At 35.8% G+C, this 17,985-nt stretch overlaps 1 protein-coding gene across 1 annotated transcript; it reads right to left on the reverse strand.

Annotated features, from left to right (window-relative positions):
- Window positions 1–553: 553 nt before the first annotated feature.
- Window positions 554–15,487, reverse strand: SLC35F5 (solute carrier family 35, member F5; the record flags this gene model as incomplete). The annotated part of the gene is made up of 8 exons (XM_009585154.1): window positions 15,418–15,487; window positions 13,108–13,188; window positions 9,133–9,274; window positions 7,844–7,987; window positions 5,485–5,547; window positions 3,840–3,921; window positions 2,332–2,522; window positions 554–635 (listed from the first exon to the last, which is right to left on the reverse strand). Coding segments are annotated over exons 3-8 (697 nt in total), but the record flags the coding sequence as incomplete, so codon positions are not given.
- Between the last annotated feature and the right edge of the window lie 2,498 nt (window positions 15,488–17,985).

A 17,985-nucleotide genomic window follows, 5' to 3' on the forward strand; every position in this document is an offset into this window, starting at 1 on the left:
AGGGGGAGAGGGGAAGGGGGAAATCACATAATTGTGCTTTTAAAACTGATTTTAAAAAACAACAAAAGTTATTCCTCAAAACGTGGATTGTCACATAATTTCAATACTTTAAAGCTCATATTAGAGCCTTTCACAAAACCTGTAAAGCAAGTGATATGCATAATATTTAGGTGGTTTAAGTTCCTTACCCCTAAAACCATTTTTTTAAAGCCAAATAATTAGCAAGACGACTTTACTGTGAATTGTATCTATTTTGATAAAAAGTTATACCACCTTTCCTTCAAACCTATTACACTCCCAATATATCTCTTTAATACACAGACATAACCGCAGAAGTACACACACACAAACTTGAAAAGCAAAAAGCATGAAGGTAGCTTAAACCCCTGCAATTACATAATGAAATTTTTAAAAGCACATATTCAATGGCTTTAAGCCTTACGATTCCCCCAAAACCACAGGTAAATCACTACACAAGCCCATTGTAACCAAAAAGATTTTTAGGTTATAAACAGCCTTATAATGCACATCTGATGGTGTAAATAAAACTTACCAGAGGTTGAAGACAAGATATTAACTATGGCGACTTGGGTATCTGACAGAGCTTCTTGGTAAGAGAAATTTGCCAAGAACCACTGGGGGAAAAGAAAAATAATTTTATGATTATATGGATAGCAACAGCAAAGTTTAAGTTTATCAGTGCAATAAAATCCTACTTAAAGAAAAAAACCCAACTATTTGTCCAAAAATAAAATCAGAACAAGACTTTTACCTCAAATAGATTTCTAACTTCTATTAAAGTGGCAGGTACATTAAAAGACAGAGGCAAAATTAGAACTGGCCCAAACCAACCACATTCAACTACATGTTCAATAATGAAATAATATACTTCAGAACTTCAGAACATAATTAAACATAATATACTTCAGAACATAATTAAATAATTAAAATTAAATTATAATAGCTATTCTATAGGAACTGAAGGTACTTTTAACTTGTTCTGCAAGTGCTTCAAGGTGATTACTGCACAAGGGCTGCAAAGAAATTTCAGAGATACATGGGACGTTAGTCAGCCTAGTAAGTTTTTTTAGAGTACTTCAAACAGGCACACATCTCCACCCTAAAAAACAAGCATCACTTACATTCAATACCTCAAAAATATTTTGGAAGGATTCATGTCTGTGAATTCCTTCATAAATATAAAAAACGGCAAGTGTTTTATCATTTTTTGATTAAGATCTCATTAATGAGATCTCAGTTATATCCTCAGGGAAGAACCACTCTCTAAAGTCTTAGGTGGAAATACTTATACTGTCCAAGAAGAAATACATATACATGACAGTAGTAGCAGCATCCGTGAACAGCATAAACAGGATTTGTTTTGAACATAAGGACTCTACCCTAGAAAATCTGCATGTGTATATATATGGAAATATACTCAGATACACAGAATTTTAAATAATTTTTTGAAAAGCTATTTCATCCATCCAAAATCATTAATGAGTGGCTTATTATTCCCTTGGTGCTGTGTGCACGTTCTTTATGTATACACACAGAAAACTACATCATCGTTTTCTGGTCTATGCATCAACAGTACTAATAATTTTTTTTATGATGATTTTAAATGTTTAAAGAGCACAGCTTCCTAAGGAAAAGCTCTGGTGTGTCCACACTACATATAACCTATTTGGCAGTATCAGTGAAGCTACTTTTAGAAAAGCTATCACTGATCTGCTCTCTACATTTTTACCGTCTCTCAAAAATCCTGCCACCATTAACTCTCTCTCCCCCCAGAACTGAGGCATGGTGCAGAATCAGCAGCAACTAACAGATTCGTAAGTAAATCCTGCAGACCTCAATGGAGCTAAAGGACAGTTAACTATCTTCTCTTCAGGGCACTGAAGGGCACAATGCCACAGTGAGGCATAAGATGGTACTCTTTCTGTGATGGCCCAGAAAGAAGCCATAGTGACATTTACCCATTTCATGCAGTCTCACTGCAGCTGTTAACAGCCTGTATACATGTAATCCCAGATTTTGCTGTACAAAACATACCCAACATTGGACAACACAGCACAGAAGCATGGCGTATCTTACAACTGACCTTACAGTTAATCTTACAGGTAACTATACACCCAGGATCTCTTTTTATTACCCTCCCTTTAAAAAGTTGCACCTTCATGTCCAGCATGTATGGAAGGTTTTACTTTTTATAGTATATTTGTAAAATGAGGCATAAAGGATACAAGTCATCTCAATACCGTTTCACTGTTATTATATAAGCTTTAATTGCATTCATACTTAAGTTTTCTGAAAGAATGGAGCACATACCACAAAGCAAAAGAAAAAGCTAATTTTTGCTACTTGAGTTGCAGTAAGTTTTCCTACAGTTTTTAATATTGATTCCTGCTCCTTAACCGCTGGATATGACATACGAGACAGCTTTGCTTCCAGTGCATGGCTCGATGGGAGTTGTCGAATCTCCATAATATTACTGAACCTTACACGAGGCTTTTTGGGAGCTTAAGAGAAGAGGAAAAAAAAATAGAAAAAAAAAGCTGCATATTATCATTAAACTTTTCAAGCCAACACAATATGCAAATAAAACTATGATGTTCTAATACGGCATTGATTACAATACTTCACAAATAATAACAGGTTTCTATCCAAATAGAAGACATGCCATTATTTTTATTTATTAAACTAGTACTTTGCTGTTTGATAGGCCACTAATAAGACAAAGCACAATTATAGTTTTCAACCAATACAGTTGTCCATCCACAAAAAATCTCACTGAAAAGCACCATCCCTCCTCCCTGTCAAAAAAATCCCCAGGCAACAACAAATTTTTAGATAGGAATTACTCTGTATTGATAAATCTTACATATAAGATTTTCTTTAATTGCTTAATAGTCAAACAGCCAAAAACTGCACACAACTATACCTAACTGCAAGGACAGTATTTCATTCAGAGGATGAGAGTGTCCAACAGACCTCAAAGCTTAGCAGAGATCATAAGGTCACATGCTCATTTGAAATCCACCCTCTAACTAATCTTGCAAACCAGGATCAGATTTTATTTATAAGGGTATTTAAGTATCATTAGTTTCCTGTGTAAAGAAAACATTACATGCTACATATAAATATTAGCCTAATTCAACATGAAACAATACCTAATTTCCTAAAAAAAGTAAAGGGAAAAGCTACAGCTCAAACAACCCTGATGTGATTGGTGCATGTTATCACAGGACAGCAGAGCCTATCAAAGCGGTTCTGCACGTGTCATGTAGAAATTAACAAAGAGACTTTCCCTTTTATAAGCAGGGACTCTTTTGCTGAGGATCAGATAATTGGATTCTTTGACAGTCCACTGTTCTATAATTGTCTGGGACAGTTAGGCCCATTTCAGCTACTATCACAAGATAGTGAGGCTTAAATAAAAATCAGAATGCACATAGACTGTTAAAATTCTTACTTTGACTGCTTTGCTCCTGCTCTAAAAAGGACAATAGCTTGTTTTTCCAGAGGCTGACTCACTGCTGCTGGTCATACAAGCCCAGAAGGAAAGAATCACAAGTACTGAACCCAGCTGGTCCCTTGAGATAAACATAGGCTGGATCTGTAGTGACCAAGAAAGGTAAACTGAACGATAGGCCTATGTTTTCTCTACCTGAAAGTAAATATATGAGACCGCAATTCATGCAAAAAGAGATTAAAAGGATTTAAGGGAGGGGGGAAGAGGCAAGTCCTGCAACATGACAGCAGTTATACCAACAAATGGGAAAGCAATTCCTTCACCAAAGAACTAGCATTTCAGCATTCCAAAAGTCTTTACTCACTTTTCTCTGCATCACTATTATTACTGCCATTTTTTTCAGTTGGCAAATCATGAAACTTTACAGGAACATACAAAGGTTCACTCTGAAATGAATCAGTATAAGTAAAAATACAGTTAAGCAGGATATTTAAATTATAAGCAGTAGAATTAATTTAGTGAATTAGAAAACTAAATAAAGAAAAGCTTGGTGAATATTAAGAGAATCAAATTTAACAAAGTGGTTTTGCACAGAGTGGAAACACATGTCAACACATGTCAAACATGTTCACACATAATCTATATTTTATGTTAAACTTATTGGTAAAATGCAGTACTCAAAAATAACCATGCGCTTTTGTGTGTATCCTCATGAACACAAAACTCATCCCCAGAAAATTCAAACCTACTGAGTTAAAATTAAAAAATAACTCAAAATTACAGACATTTCATTAGCTCTATAGCTTCTGTCCAAATGATAAACTAGAAACATAAAATACAGAATACATACACAAAAATGAATACATACTCCTTTTCCTCCCATGGCCCTAAGAGCTCATGAACTAGAACTAAAAGACAGAAAACTTTGGGAAAGGAACTCCAATATGTACAGCACTTAGCAGAAGTTTTAATTGCTCAAAATACTTCTCACAGACAAGTTTCAAGCTGTTCGTTTAAATTAAATTAATAAACTGTAAGAGTGAAGTAATGAAAAAGATCTGGTAGCTGCGTTTTCATTAGGCTCCTTGTTTAGGACTAGAATTTTTGTGGATGTTTAAATTAATGCAAAATTGTCCAAGGTTAACAATGAACCCTGCTTCTAGAGTCAGACGATCTTAATGAATCGAGCAGACTAAGAAGATTTTATTCTTAAATGTAGATAAATAAAGTTGGAAAAAACCCAAAGAATGAAATGAAGAATACTTCTGAAAAATCTCTCTTCAACTCCCTATTCAGTATAAAATATCCATATGGTAGTTTGTCAACACTCAATTGCCTCCCACTGCTCTATTACAGAGATGGTGCAAGCTTTAGAAGTTCTGTGTTTTGGATACATTTCTGCATGTGGCCTCTGATTTAGGTATGCAGATTAAGCAGCAATCTGATCAACAGGGGCATAACAAACCGTCATTTATGGATGATGAAAATCACCACAAAAGTGCCATCTGGCAATGCAGCTTATCAGCAGAATACCAGTACTGACATTCGATTCAGTAAACAGTAGTCACCCCATCCACTGGAAGGAAGAAGGCAGTCCATTTCTCTCTCAAAATGCAATCCAGGATCATGGTATACAAGATACTCAACTAACTGAATGATTCCGTTGTGGATTTTAGTCTTGAAAACTGCTTGGCTTTACCACTAGCTCTCCACATTTTGCTCTGGCAGCTACTGAGCTGAATATGTAAAGGTTTCCTTCGTACAATATAAATATTTCTTTCACAAACTACTACAGAAACATTCAAGTAAGTGTTTTATTGAGCCAAGAACCTGTATTTCTCATAATAAGCAATGTAATTATTTGCAGCACTTATTAGTAACATGTAAGTTACCAATCCCCTTTGCCAAAAACTATTACATTTAAGACCACCATATTGTAAAAACAGCAAGTCAGGATAATGGTGTCATGTTACTGCAAAGCATTGACCTTCACAAATGAAGGCACTTACCAGAGAACTGTTTACAGTGTTATCTGTTGTACAAGCAGCAAAATAACCTTCAGCATCTGCAAACTAATTACAGAACCTTAAATGTAATAATCTATCAAGGCAGAGTTATTAATAACTGAAACTTTTTGAGAATAAGTTTTTTAATGCCTTTTTCCATAATTCTATCACAATTGCCTCTCTCCCTCCAGCCCTCCTCCCCAATAAACACGAGGGCTTACAAGTTCAGTAAATAATTTCAGTAATTCCTTGTACCTCTTGGAGAACCCCATTGAATTCAACTACCCAGGTATCAATGCAGGATCAGGCTGTTAGAATGTCAAAACCTGTAAAGTTCAGTCTTAGCAAGACATGCTTCACTAAATTATTGTGTATGTATTAACAACAAGCCTCTTGTTTCTTCACTTTATTGAGGCAAAGTTCCTTTGCATAAAAACCTGGAACTCTGCCTTAATTTTAACAAGACTTAAATTAGGATGAGGTCAAGTATCATTTTTCCTCTCCCCTTCTGCATCTTAACAAGCACTACTACCCCTGTTCCCTGACCTGCAGCTTGCTGTTTTACCATGCTGGCAAGAAATTTATTAAACAAAGCTTCTGATGTGGAAGAGGGCTTAAAAGTAAGGTATGAGTGTTTACCTAAGCAATCATTATTGAAATAAAAATCTATAAATGTATAATTTTTGTTCCAGATTAATAAACACAAGACATTTTAAAGGCACTTGTAATAATTATACAGTTGAACATTTAACTAAACTCCGAGGGGGAGTGGGGGTGGATGTAATCTAACTGCACACTACAGTCCTATCTCTCCACTGTTCTTTTGAAACATGCTAACATCAAAAGTAATGCCTATTTCCTACAAATTATTTTAAAAATTACTTTTTATAGGATTAGAAAGAAAAAATAATTTTCAGATTCCAGTAGTGGTGCCATGAATGCCACACACAAAATGTGACAGATTGAGCACTCTTACTCATTGCTGTCCAGTTCATATGAGTTCATATTATCTCTTTCTTTGACACAGCATGAGATTCAGTTGGTCAATATAACCACTAGACTTCACACTAGGCAATAGCCCCTTATTCTGCTCATCTGCTCAGATTAATAAGTTTGGTCAGTATAATTGCTCTATACAGCTAATCATCCTTGAGCACTTTCATCATCCTTATTTGTCATTACTGCCAGTAAAGAATCTGTAAATTCTGTTTATTTCCCAATTATCTTATGACGATCCTGAACAGCATCAAGTCTAACATGTGCCATACTATGCACAGACACTTGGTATTAAAGGCTGATCTAGCAAAAATTATTTCAAGATATCAGCCAACTCTAAATGTTCTATGTGTTTAAGACAAGATTCTTTTAAAAAAAACAAAAGGTTTAGTTTTTTGGTTTTGGGGTTTTTTTGTGGGTTGTTTTTTTTTTTAAAATAAAAAATCATTTGGCTTAATGTCATGTAACACTTCAATTTAAGTATGTTACGCCTACAACTGTCAGTGAAGTCTAATACATCCAGAAGAACTGAAGTCAGTTCCTTTCATACAAGCTATTTTCTATAAAGACATGTTGATTAACAGCATGTTCTTGGATCACATTTTCTGTTATTTTAATGCAAGATTAGTATCAGGCCAAATGCCTTACTGCTTCCTGAGTCCTGCTGTTCAACATTCTGAAACACTGCCACAGAACAAGCACTCTTCCCAGCATCTCTTAATTTCCTTGGAAAAAAGTATTTATTTCTGTAATGTGACAATAATTTTAGACTCTAGCACAAACTACGCATAGTTCTAGAATGGAAAACAGAAGGTCACTCGTGCATAAAGGCTATAAAAATACAATATTAACAACAACAAAAACATAATTTTACCACCTTTCCTAAATAAAACTTTAAAAACCTCAAAACCTCTTAGCAAACAGTTCATAGTTCTGCCAGAGGCAAAAAGAGTCAGTAATAAAAATCAACTACAAAGTTCAAACACTGGTTCCATTGCTTACAGATGCTGAGGAAGTAAAAGGGAACCAACAGTGGTGAGGCTCATAAGCTCTTCCTAAAAAGTATCATCCTCTCCAACTGTCCAAGATAAAATACCAGGCTAGATGGGCCAATGGTCTGGCCCAGTAGAGCATTTCTTATGATTCCTGACACATTTCCTATTGCTTTTTCCTTTATTTTCTTCCTCTCATAACACAATTATTACGATTGCCATGTCTTCCTGTGCCATGATTCAGTTCGTAATTGCTTTTCTGAAAGCACTATTTCACAAATATGTAAACTTTGCTTTTCTCTAGTCCCTATTTTAAGTTTCTTCCGTACAAACTTGAACAAATATCAAAACATTTACAGAGTTAAAATACTTACAAAAGCTGCATGCCTTCCACGAAACCCACGAGTACACTGTTGCCTCCATGGTTTCCAAACAATAAAGCCCAAGAGGTATAGAACGAACATGGATGTTTTTGCAAACGTACTGAAAAAAGGTTTGTTGTACTTTGTAAAAACATACTGTGGAAAGAAAATAATTGCGGTATCCAAAATTACCAATTAGGTGAGAATTCACAAAACGAATGAACAGGTTTAAGTATATAGGCCAGAACAGTCTGGTTCCCAAAATGACAGTGCTGCAAGTATTGGCATGTATGACCTAAAGACACAAGTGGCCCTACCTATTCTGGGGGTACCCTGTCCCAAGCTATCTTAAATGCCAACAACAAGGCACTGAGCCATTTTGTAAAATACAATGCCACCGGAGAAAAGCTACATATTACTTGTATCTAGCCAAGAAACATACTGGTATGCCAATATGAACTCAAATAGGACTGAAACTACATTTACATACAAATATTTTCTAAATGAAAGACCACTTTTATAAGTAATAGCACAGTAATCACAAATTAGAGAAGATTATTTTGATTAAGTAACATTTCAGTAGCAATAGTGTTCACCAGCTCATTGGAAAAAATGTTTTATTAATATAATAGGATGTTAAGCACATTTTTATATGCTTAGTTTCAAAACTGATACAGAACATAACAACTTAATGACAGTTCAGAAACTTGAATTTGACAAGAATTTATTAAAAACTCTAATTCCATTGCCAAAGCTCTGTTTTACATCCTAAAACTTATAATGAAGTAAACATCAGATCAGTTTCAAGATGGTGAATATATAAACTAGATTATGACAAACTTGTCTGCAATTATAGGGCTTAAACTCCATGACCCGAGACCTTTGGTCCTAGACTTCTAGATGTTCTGAACTATAATCTACCATACCACCTAGCCTGCAATGTTACAGCTCATTTACTACTTCTCAGGAAACATATGGGCATTATTTTAATCAATATGGCAATAAACAAAATTAACTCCCTAATTACAGCACATAGTTATGAGCTTATGCTGTTTAATTTTAAAGTCATCAATAACACCTTTTATCTTGAAAGCAATAGTCACCGAGTTGAGCTTGTTTGTAACTTTTAGTGGATACAGGTTAGTTCACTAAACCAAAGAATATTGTCTTCCCCGTACTGAAAACGTGGTTAAACATTACACTAGTGAGTACACTCACTGAGTGAGTGACCATGTTTCTGCTGCATCTTTCTCCTAAACAGGCTTTTATTTTCCTTTTAAGATACATGGAACAATACTTACAGAAGTGAGTTCTGAAGAGGCAACCCATATCACATCAACGAGGAGAAGAATGACAATTCCCAGAGCCATTCGCCTACGCTGAGTGGATGAACTGCTCTGGGAGCTCATTCGATTCATGATAAAAACCCACACCATTTGTAACCTATTCAAGATTGATAAAGGAATAAAACCCAAAAGATTACAAACAGTGACAAAAAAAACCAAAAACCAAGAAAAAAACCGCAAACCAACAGTGGGGGCAAGTGTTTCATATATATGAAATGGACCCAATGTGCCAGGAAACACGTGCTTATGTTTGTTAAAAAGCAGATCTTTGACAGATCTGGCATGAGATTTTCAGAGACATTAGGGGCAATTAGAAAGTAAATCTCGACTTTTCAAGAATTTATCAACTGTTCTACCACTGAAGTAAGCAAAAGTAGGTAAAACATATAATGCCTTTTTGGAATTTCTATGCTACGAATTCTGCAAAATTTGAAACCACTACGTTTTGGTAAATTCAGATATTCTAAGCTGAGAGTAGAAATTAGTTTGATGTGTTGTGTCAAATAACAATTCTACTAAAGGTAGTCAGAAACATGTTTAAACTTAAGCATTTAAACTTAAGCATTCAACAAACATTTCCGAAGACATAGCAACACATTTGGGCAAATTGTGATCCCTCAAAGCATAAAGTGATTCAAGAAAAAAACCCAAAGAATATTTAATTGTAAACTTACAAAATTAGATTACACATGCCCTTGAACTCAAAAAATTTATATATCTATTTGGTAATTTATCAAATACAGGCATGCACCAATTCTACTGAAAACCTATCAAACTAAAAGTAAGCATACAATATATGCAACAGAAAGCTTTGCCTATTAAAAAAAACCCCAAAACATTGATAATGATTTTGACCACGCTCCGGTATGTTACACATAGGAATAATCAATTAAGAACACTTCAAAAAACTACAGCAGTAAACTAGCTTTAAGCTTGTCATCTAGTACAATTTCTGGCACACTTACCAGAAATTACAGCATAAACAAGTTCGGATTTTGACATACACAAACCTATTTTCCCTTTCCCATACACACCTCACAGCTCCTACAAGTCTTTGTTCAAGGTAGTAATAGAAAAGTGTCAATTTAAGCAATTCTAGTGAATTATCAGAAAAGCACAGCTGGGTTTAATTGCTTATAGCCAACTGCTTTTACATACTGGAAGAGTAAGAGTATATCGCTCAACAGAAAATTCTGAAGATATGGCTAGAGCTGCAAAAATTTGTATTAGGAAGAAGGCTATTTGCAGCTAAAACATTAAAATTTATGCAGGAGATGAGCACTACAGCAGTGCATAAATAGATCATGACCAACCTTCCTTCCTTCTCCTCCAGTAGGCAGAGTACTGCTTTAGTCAACGCACAGAGTAAACACAAGAGAACAGAACCGATATTGTTTGGGTTGGCCAAAAAAGTGGTACATTGTGACTTTAGAGGGCTTGACTTTGCACAACTTGCACTAAAAATAAGTATTAACATTACTGAAAACACTAAAGTTATGTTAAGAGATCACTAACGTACTTTCCAAAAAATAAGGCAGGCAAGGCAAATAAGCTTAAAAATGTTCTGTTTTAACTCAAAAAAATCACAGATCCACTGGACCTACTCCAAACAAGTGCTAATCGTGAGCATACCAGACCTACATGTGTTCTTATATCCACTAATGCTACTAGAGGGGGATTTAGATTTGTGATACAGCTTTACGACTACCCATTAGAAGACCTAAATTTAGGAAAACCTTAAATTTTATGATTAAAAAGTTTCAAATACAAGTGACAGAGACTGATGTCTCATTCATTGGTCTACTTGTACTAGAACCTTTTACATACTCTCTAATGAACCTCAGTAAGATATATATGGTAGTTCGATGATTAACATTAACTTATTTATGTATATATTTTAAGAACCAATTTATTAAGAGTTAATTTGCTACAGATTACATAACACCTTGCTATTTATCATCATAAACTCAAAACACTCACTATCTTTGAGAGAACTCCTCAAGGAATTGAAATCTAATTCACCTTTATGGAGCATCTCCCAGTAAATAGAGGTGATCTGCTTTCCTAATACAGTTCAGTGAATTTAAATTACGCTTTGTTTTTTCCACATGTGTCAACATAAAAATGCTTATTGTCTTTTCATTATTTACAAATTATTTATGAAAGAGACAGTGCCACAATATCTTCTGTGAGGAAGCTACATTTCTTTTTTCCAAACTAGCCTATTCCTCAGATGAATGACTTAAATGCCTAGAAATGCGCAAGTGCATTTGAGATCACTACACTGTTCCCTGCCTTTGACTCATGCCTCTCCTTTGCAATACAGTCTCTGCCATGTTCAAATCTTGATGCTTTTTCCTCCATTTCTCAAAGGGCTTCTTTCCAAAGAAAAATCAACAGGCAGAGTTCCTGAAGTATACCACTAGATCTATGCTGATATATTCCATGTGTGGGCATCAGTTCTGGATAATTATTCTGCTTTTCTGATAAAATGGTGGGATTGACAAAAGAAAGCAGAAGTCTGTAAGTAGGAAGGGGCAAAATTATGAAAGACTCAGCAAGGAATTGCAGTTTTTATTTGACACAGAATAAAGGAGAAAACATTTGTTCTCAAAGAGAGAATAAATAGGGATATTATCTTAAGCTTGAGTAAGCTAACAGAAAGGTTTTCATGCTTGAAAGCTTACAAGGGTTTTTTTCAGTTTTTATGAATTGGTCTAATAGATACTACATATTATACGCTACTCTTTGCCTTCATTTTATTATGAATAATAGCCTACAAGCCATTATATTAAGTTTTACTATATATAGCCTACAAATTGCTCATGTGTTTGCGTAATATGCAGCAAAAATGGAAGCTGGGCATAAAAGAATTCCAAAGGAGCTAGAAGGAAGAAATCTCATTCCTTGCCAGGCTACAGCGCAACACATGAACAGTGGTAAGGCGTACCAGAAATGGAAACCACTACACCCTTCCACCACTTACGTGCTGCAGACAGGAAGGGGAGAGGTAGCTGGAGACAGGAAGGAATCTCAGTAGCCTGATCAATTTGACATCTTTACATCAGATGCTCACATCCCTAGCTCTTCTGTTCTCACCACAAACTGCTTCAAAGCATATAGCACATATACAGTGTGCATAGAGATCATGCACAGTTATTGTGCATGTTCTGTAGTTGCTTAATATTGTACTCAACTTGTCTACATTAGGCTTGTACAAATCCCTTGCTTTAAAATCCCTCAGCAGGAGGGAAGTAAAGGATGATAAGAGTATCTAGTACTTCTTAGACAAGAGGTTCCATATGACGTTATTTAGAGTATAAGCATACGTTGCACCATTTCTTTTCTACCTATGATAAGTAGATTTTAAAATTCTAATTAGAGAGCCCATACTTATGTCTTGAAGTTGAAGGGTTTTATATGTTACAGTAATAGCAGCTTTCTCATCTGACTACAAAGTGTCTGTTGAGCCTTTCTGTGTGCCTAATATAGCCCTTTGCTTGGTTCTTCCTTAACAAGGAAAAAAGCTTAACAAGACAGGGTGACTACAAAGTCTTCATCATGCAGCATCATGCAGCACGATGCACCTTCAAGCTAGTAGTTGACTAAAAGAATTACAAAGCGGCAATACTAAAATGCCTATAATGTTCAGCAGAAAAACAGACCCTAATGAAACTTATACACTAAGTTTTAGGACAGAATTAAAATATGTAAAACTTCACACAGAATGCAAAGACAGATAGAAACTACTATTTTGGTAAGTTTTAGACAGACACATTATCCCACTTATTGACAAAGTACCAGTATTCATGAACTTGTAATGAAATAAATTCCACACATTTCTTTATATTTGGCTTCTGTACATTGACGGCAATATGCTCTGATAAAAATGAACACAGAAAGAACAAGATTTACTTTTCTCATACATACCTTTCACAATAACTGTAAAAAACCAAACAAACAATGCTGACTAACAAACTTCACACATCATGTCAAAGTGAAGATAGTCTCCTAAAAAGCAAAAAAAAAAAAAAAAAAAGCACAGTTTGAAAAATTGTGTGCATGTGTATATTAGGCACTTATCTTTGCAAAACATTTTCTAAAATTTCAAGTTCCACAAGTGCCTGCCGCAGCTCACGTCCTAAATGTTGGGGACATACAGATACAGAACCTTAAGAATTCATCCACATCAAAAATCCACATCAAAAATGCTAGCAGGACAGCACTGAGTCGCAAGAAAATAGGATCATTTACTATTTTTGATATTTCAAAATTTTTGGTATTTCCTTATTAATTGAATACAAGAGGTTCACGTGAGAAAGAACCACCTGATGATGTTAAGTTCTCATTTTTTAAGCTATGCAGAGAAAAGCCCTATTTCTTAAGTCTGTATTCCTAAGCAAAGAATTTAAATGTTAGAATTAGGAAGGTAGTGGAAGAGCATATAGGCTTTTTGGCCTTAAAATAATCTAGAAAGATAAGACACCTCCACATTATTTCTTATGAAAGCCCAGTATCTTTCCTTAATTTGATACAGTATTATTACTATATCCAAACAAAAAACCAAACCCACCTTAAATAAAACTTTTTTTTTAAATTTTAAACTCAGATCCTACAAAGACATTCAACAAAATCCACTTTAAAATTGTTATATAGGAAAAGAAACATTATACATAAGGGACTTTGGAAAAAACGTTATACTAGACCAATCAGAAGCCCATTTAATCTGCAACCATTTGCAAATCCAGATGTTGGAAAGTATATCGTGCTCCAAGGGAAGGCATAACAAAACTGGAACTGACAACCAAGAATAATAAAGCCGTAAGTTTTATGGCCTGGAAGTGCTGGAATTTTTTTCTTTTCTTATTCATGTGAAACCTTGCTAAGCTCTGTTTTAGGGATATCCTGTATCAACAGGAGTCATACCCTATATTAATGAGTCACAAATTAGTGCACAGAACAGAGGTAGCAGTAAGGGCAAAACTAAATGCTTACCTTAAATTTTGCCTCTGATTACCTGTCAAGCACGGTGAAAGTTTATAAACTGTGAATAGGAGGCAAAAGTGAAACTGATGCTTTTTACCTATTGCAAATTAGATGAAGAGGTAGACTATAAAGATGGACCACACAAGCCTATGATTCACCCCCACTGAACTCATCGAGATTTACACACCACTTAGCATCCAGCAAGTTCAAGCCCTTTACCACACAGTTTACCAAATGACTGTAGCTGGTTAAAAAAAAAAATTGAAGATGTAGTTTTAAGACACAGGCATATGGTTATCCATCTTCTATACCACAAAGCCTATGCTCACTGTAGATCCTGAACACCTATTTAGTTCAATGCCCTCACATACAACCAATAGCTGCTGGTCATACTTTTTCCTTACACTACCAACTTAATTAGAGATTAAGACCAGTATCTCAGATAAGCAAGACTTAAACGAGAAGACTTTTATCCATACAAAGCTCGAACAGTTTGTGCATGCCTAATTTATGCACCCAAAAGAACTGAATATAACAATAAAAAAAAAAAATAGAAAGCAAAAAAGATGCTTAAAAATTCTTCTCTCCATGTACACTGAACCAAGTATCACTAAGAGAAAGATACTATTCAGTTGCTTACTTTCCGCCCCTACTTAATCCATATTAGCTATACTCAAGTAACCAGGTGCAGAACTTGCACCTAAATTCGGTTATTATGCAAGACATATATCTTACCCTCTATGAGCATACAAGGTCTGCTATGGGCTGTAGTTCTGACTGGAGCTGATCACACAGAACCCTGTTCAATGCTTATTACCAGTAAATAACCCATTTCAGGGTAAAGATAAAGTTTAGCATATTAATATAACATCTGACACCTAAAACGAGAACTGTACAAGACAATTCTCTCTATGAACATGGCTTTACCCTTACAAAACATTTAATTCATCAAGAGCACAGAGTTATGATAAATTTAAGCCACCAGAAGACATATAGGCTGAAATAGAAACAGTGGTTTAAAAGTAAATACAATATTCTACTCTATTAAATACAGTAGAAACTTCAGTGTATGTTTGCCTTTTGTTTCCATTATTAGGAAATAAATATGCTTTCCACATGGTGTAACTTTAAATATACCAGTTGAAATTTGACATTTGAAGGAATATTCATTTAAAAGGCATTTCTTAATATCATTATAATTTTCAGCAAATAGCACGGAAATCTTTTTAAGTCTTTTCTTTTTATTTTATTTACCATTTTAACGACGTTAGAGTTGGTGCTGTCATCTTGCGGAACCATTTTTCAGCCAGTTACATGAAGATCTGCTGAAAAAAAAACACACAAAAAAAATGCTTAACTTTCCTTGTCATGACACTGTATTTTGTTTTTAAAATGTTACAGTATCCTAGATCACTTAAGATGAGTCACCACTTTAATTTATGATACACAAAAAAGATAAAAAATGGTCTCACTATGTAGTCTACAACGTATGTTCATGTAGCTGATTACCTAAAGCCAACAGGCTCAATAGCCTGTCCAACTCTACTGTTCTGAACATGCACTAAGTGACTTCTGAGGACAGGATGTGTAACTCCACCATTGATACTTAATGTGCAATCTTATTTCTACAGCACTAAACTAAGTGTTTCTTTGTGCAGTTTACCACTTTTTTCATATTGAAAGTTCCACCCTAAAAGAGAAAAGCATATGAAGCTCACAAAATATGAGATAGCTGTTATTGTATTAACAATTAGGGAAGAGAATATTATAAGTAAAAGAACTGCGAAATCATTGCAAAACAGGAGTATTGCTTTTAGCTGTTCTATGAAGTAAACACACATATCCCCCCAAAAAGTACATAATAACAAGAATAACAAGAGACCCAGAACAGCAGCTCAGTCGCAAACCATAGTGCAAGCAAGTCAACTTGAAATTCTTCCTTGTATTTACTCAAGATTATTTCATATGCAATTTGAAAGACAACATACCAAGATAAGGTTTGTACACAGAAGAAATGGCTTTAGTTTTTCCAGTTATACCGGCTGCTCCAATAATACAAGTTCTGGGATACAAACCCCCTCCTTTAACTTAACCCCCTCCTTAACAGTACACCTGATGTACTGTCATCAGGTGATTCTCATTTCATATTCGATTACTTTTGAGATAAGATAGAGAGACACTGCATTGACTCTAACCAGAAAAAAGCTGAAAGTAAATGGACAGATATTTTACACCCATCCTTCTAAATCTAGAAATGTACATTAAAGCAACATTAATTGAACACAACTCTGACCTCCACTCAGCTTTCAAGGGGTATCACAGGATGAGAGCAAAAGCAAGACTCTTCAGAAGGGATGGAAAGGTGAGCCTTATGCAACGTGACAATTACATTCACTACAGCCCTGTAATCTTTACTCAAGGAAAGTGTCCTGTAGAATCTGTAGAATATAGTGAAGCAAACGACCCGAAAAAAGAAATGGAAGCCAAGTTTTTCATGCCAGTACTGAGTACTGCAAGCAGAGATCACCGTTCCTAGCTAAATAAAAAGTTATACAAGACCGAAGTTTGCACACAAAACACATTAATTTTAGTTACCAAAATAAGATAATTTAGCTTAACATAAATAGATGTTTTAGGAATCTGGCAGTGCAGAATGTAAGTCATACTATCAAACTGTCATGGCACAGCTGGATCCTGGTATCGAACGAATAAAAAGAACACTTGAAAAAGTTCCCTATTCAGCACTTACTCAAAATTCATGACACAAAATTTCAAACAAATTTTCTTATATAGAAATAGTAATGCAGAATATGAATCTATTGCATACTTCGGAGTCTTTACTGCTACCAGAGTATCTAACCAATACTTCTCAGGTTCATTCATACAGCATCCCAGCATGACTAAACCCTGCCGGACATGAACATCTACCACCACATCGAGTTAGAAACATACAGTTTCAGGTTACCAGAGTGGAAGTTGACAAGTGGAACTGACGTTGCCCTTCTCCTCATGCTCTTCCAGTAACATTAGATGAAAAAACTTCATGTCAAGCTGCCAAGGCCTCTGTAAGTGTTACCATGTACAAAGCAATCTCTTAGCCACCAGTCGATATACATTTAATATTAGCTAAGAATTACAAGTGACATCCGTTTCACATGCTACCCATCTAATCTCGTCTAGTGCAAGATCTAAACATATCACGCTTTGTCACAGGATAAACAGCCACAGATCTCCGATAAGAACAAACACAGCAGCCTTCAAACCTACACGTCACTCTTGCATCTGAAAGCTGAGCCTTCCAGGCATACTAGAAATCGGCAAAATCACCGCATTCAGAAACGTACTTTCAGAGTGAATGGGGTCTTCAAAGATATCTTTAGGGAAAAGTAGCAGGAACAAAGAAGAGAAGGAAATTAGTATCTCCTTAACACACTCAGAAAAAAAAGTGGATGCCTGAGGAGAAGGAAATACGGCTCAAGCCCTGGGGATCACAGAGGAGGAAGAATGAGTATCCGTCCTGCATTCGCACGTAAAACAAACACTGGAGACCGCAGGGCGAAAGAGAGAGGCAGCCCAAGCAGGGGGAAGCACGAACCTCCTCGCACCTCAGGCGAGGCGGGACAGAGAGCTCGTCACCTGCCAGCTCGCTCCCGGGAAAGCGGAACCCCTCCACACACATCCCCTCCTTCCACGGGCAGGGCGGGCACCCTCGGCTGACTGAGGCGGGGAGAGTGAAGCTCTTTCTCCAACACCGCTGACACAAACGTGCGTGGGATGGGGCCGAGGTCCGGCAGACGGAGGGGAGGGGGCGACACACGCCGC

This window comes from Fulmarus glacialis, unplaced genomic scaffold, assembly GCF_000690835.1.
Source record: "Fulmarus glacialis isolate BGI_N327 unplaced genomic scaffold, ASM69083v1 scaffold24879, whole genome shotgun sequence".
Taxonomy (NCBI): domain Eukaryota; kingdom Metazoa; phylum Chordata; class Aves; order Procellariiformes; family Procellariidae; genus Fulmarus; species Fulmarus glacialis.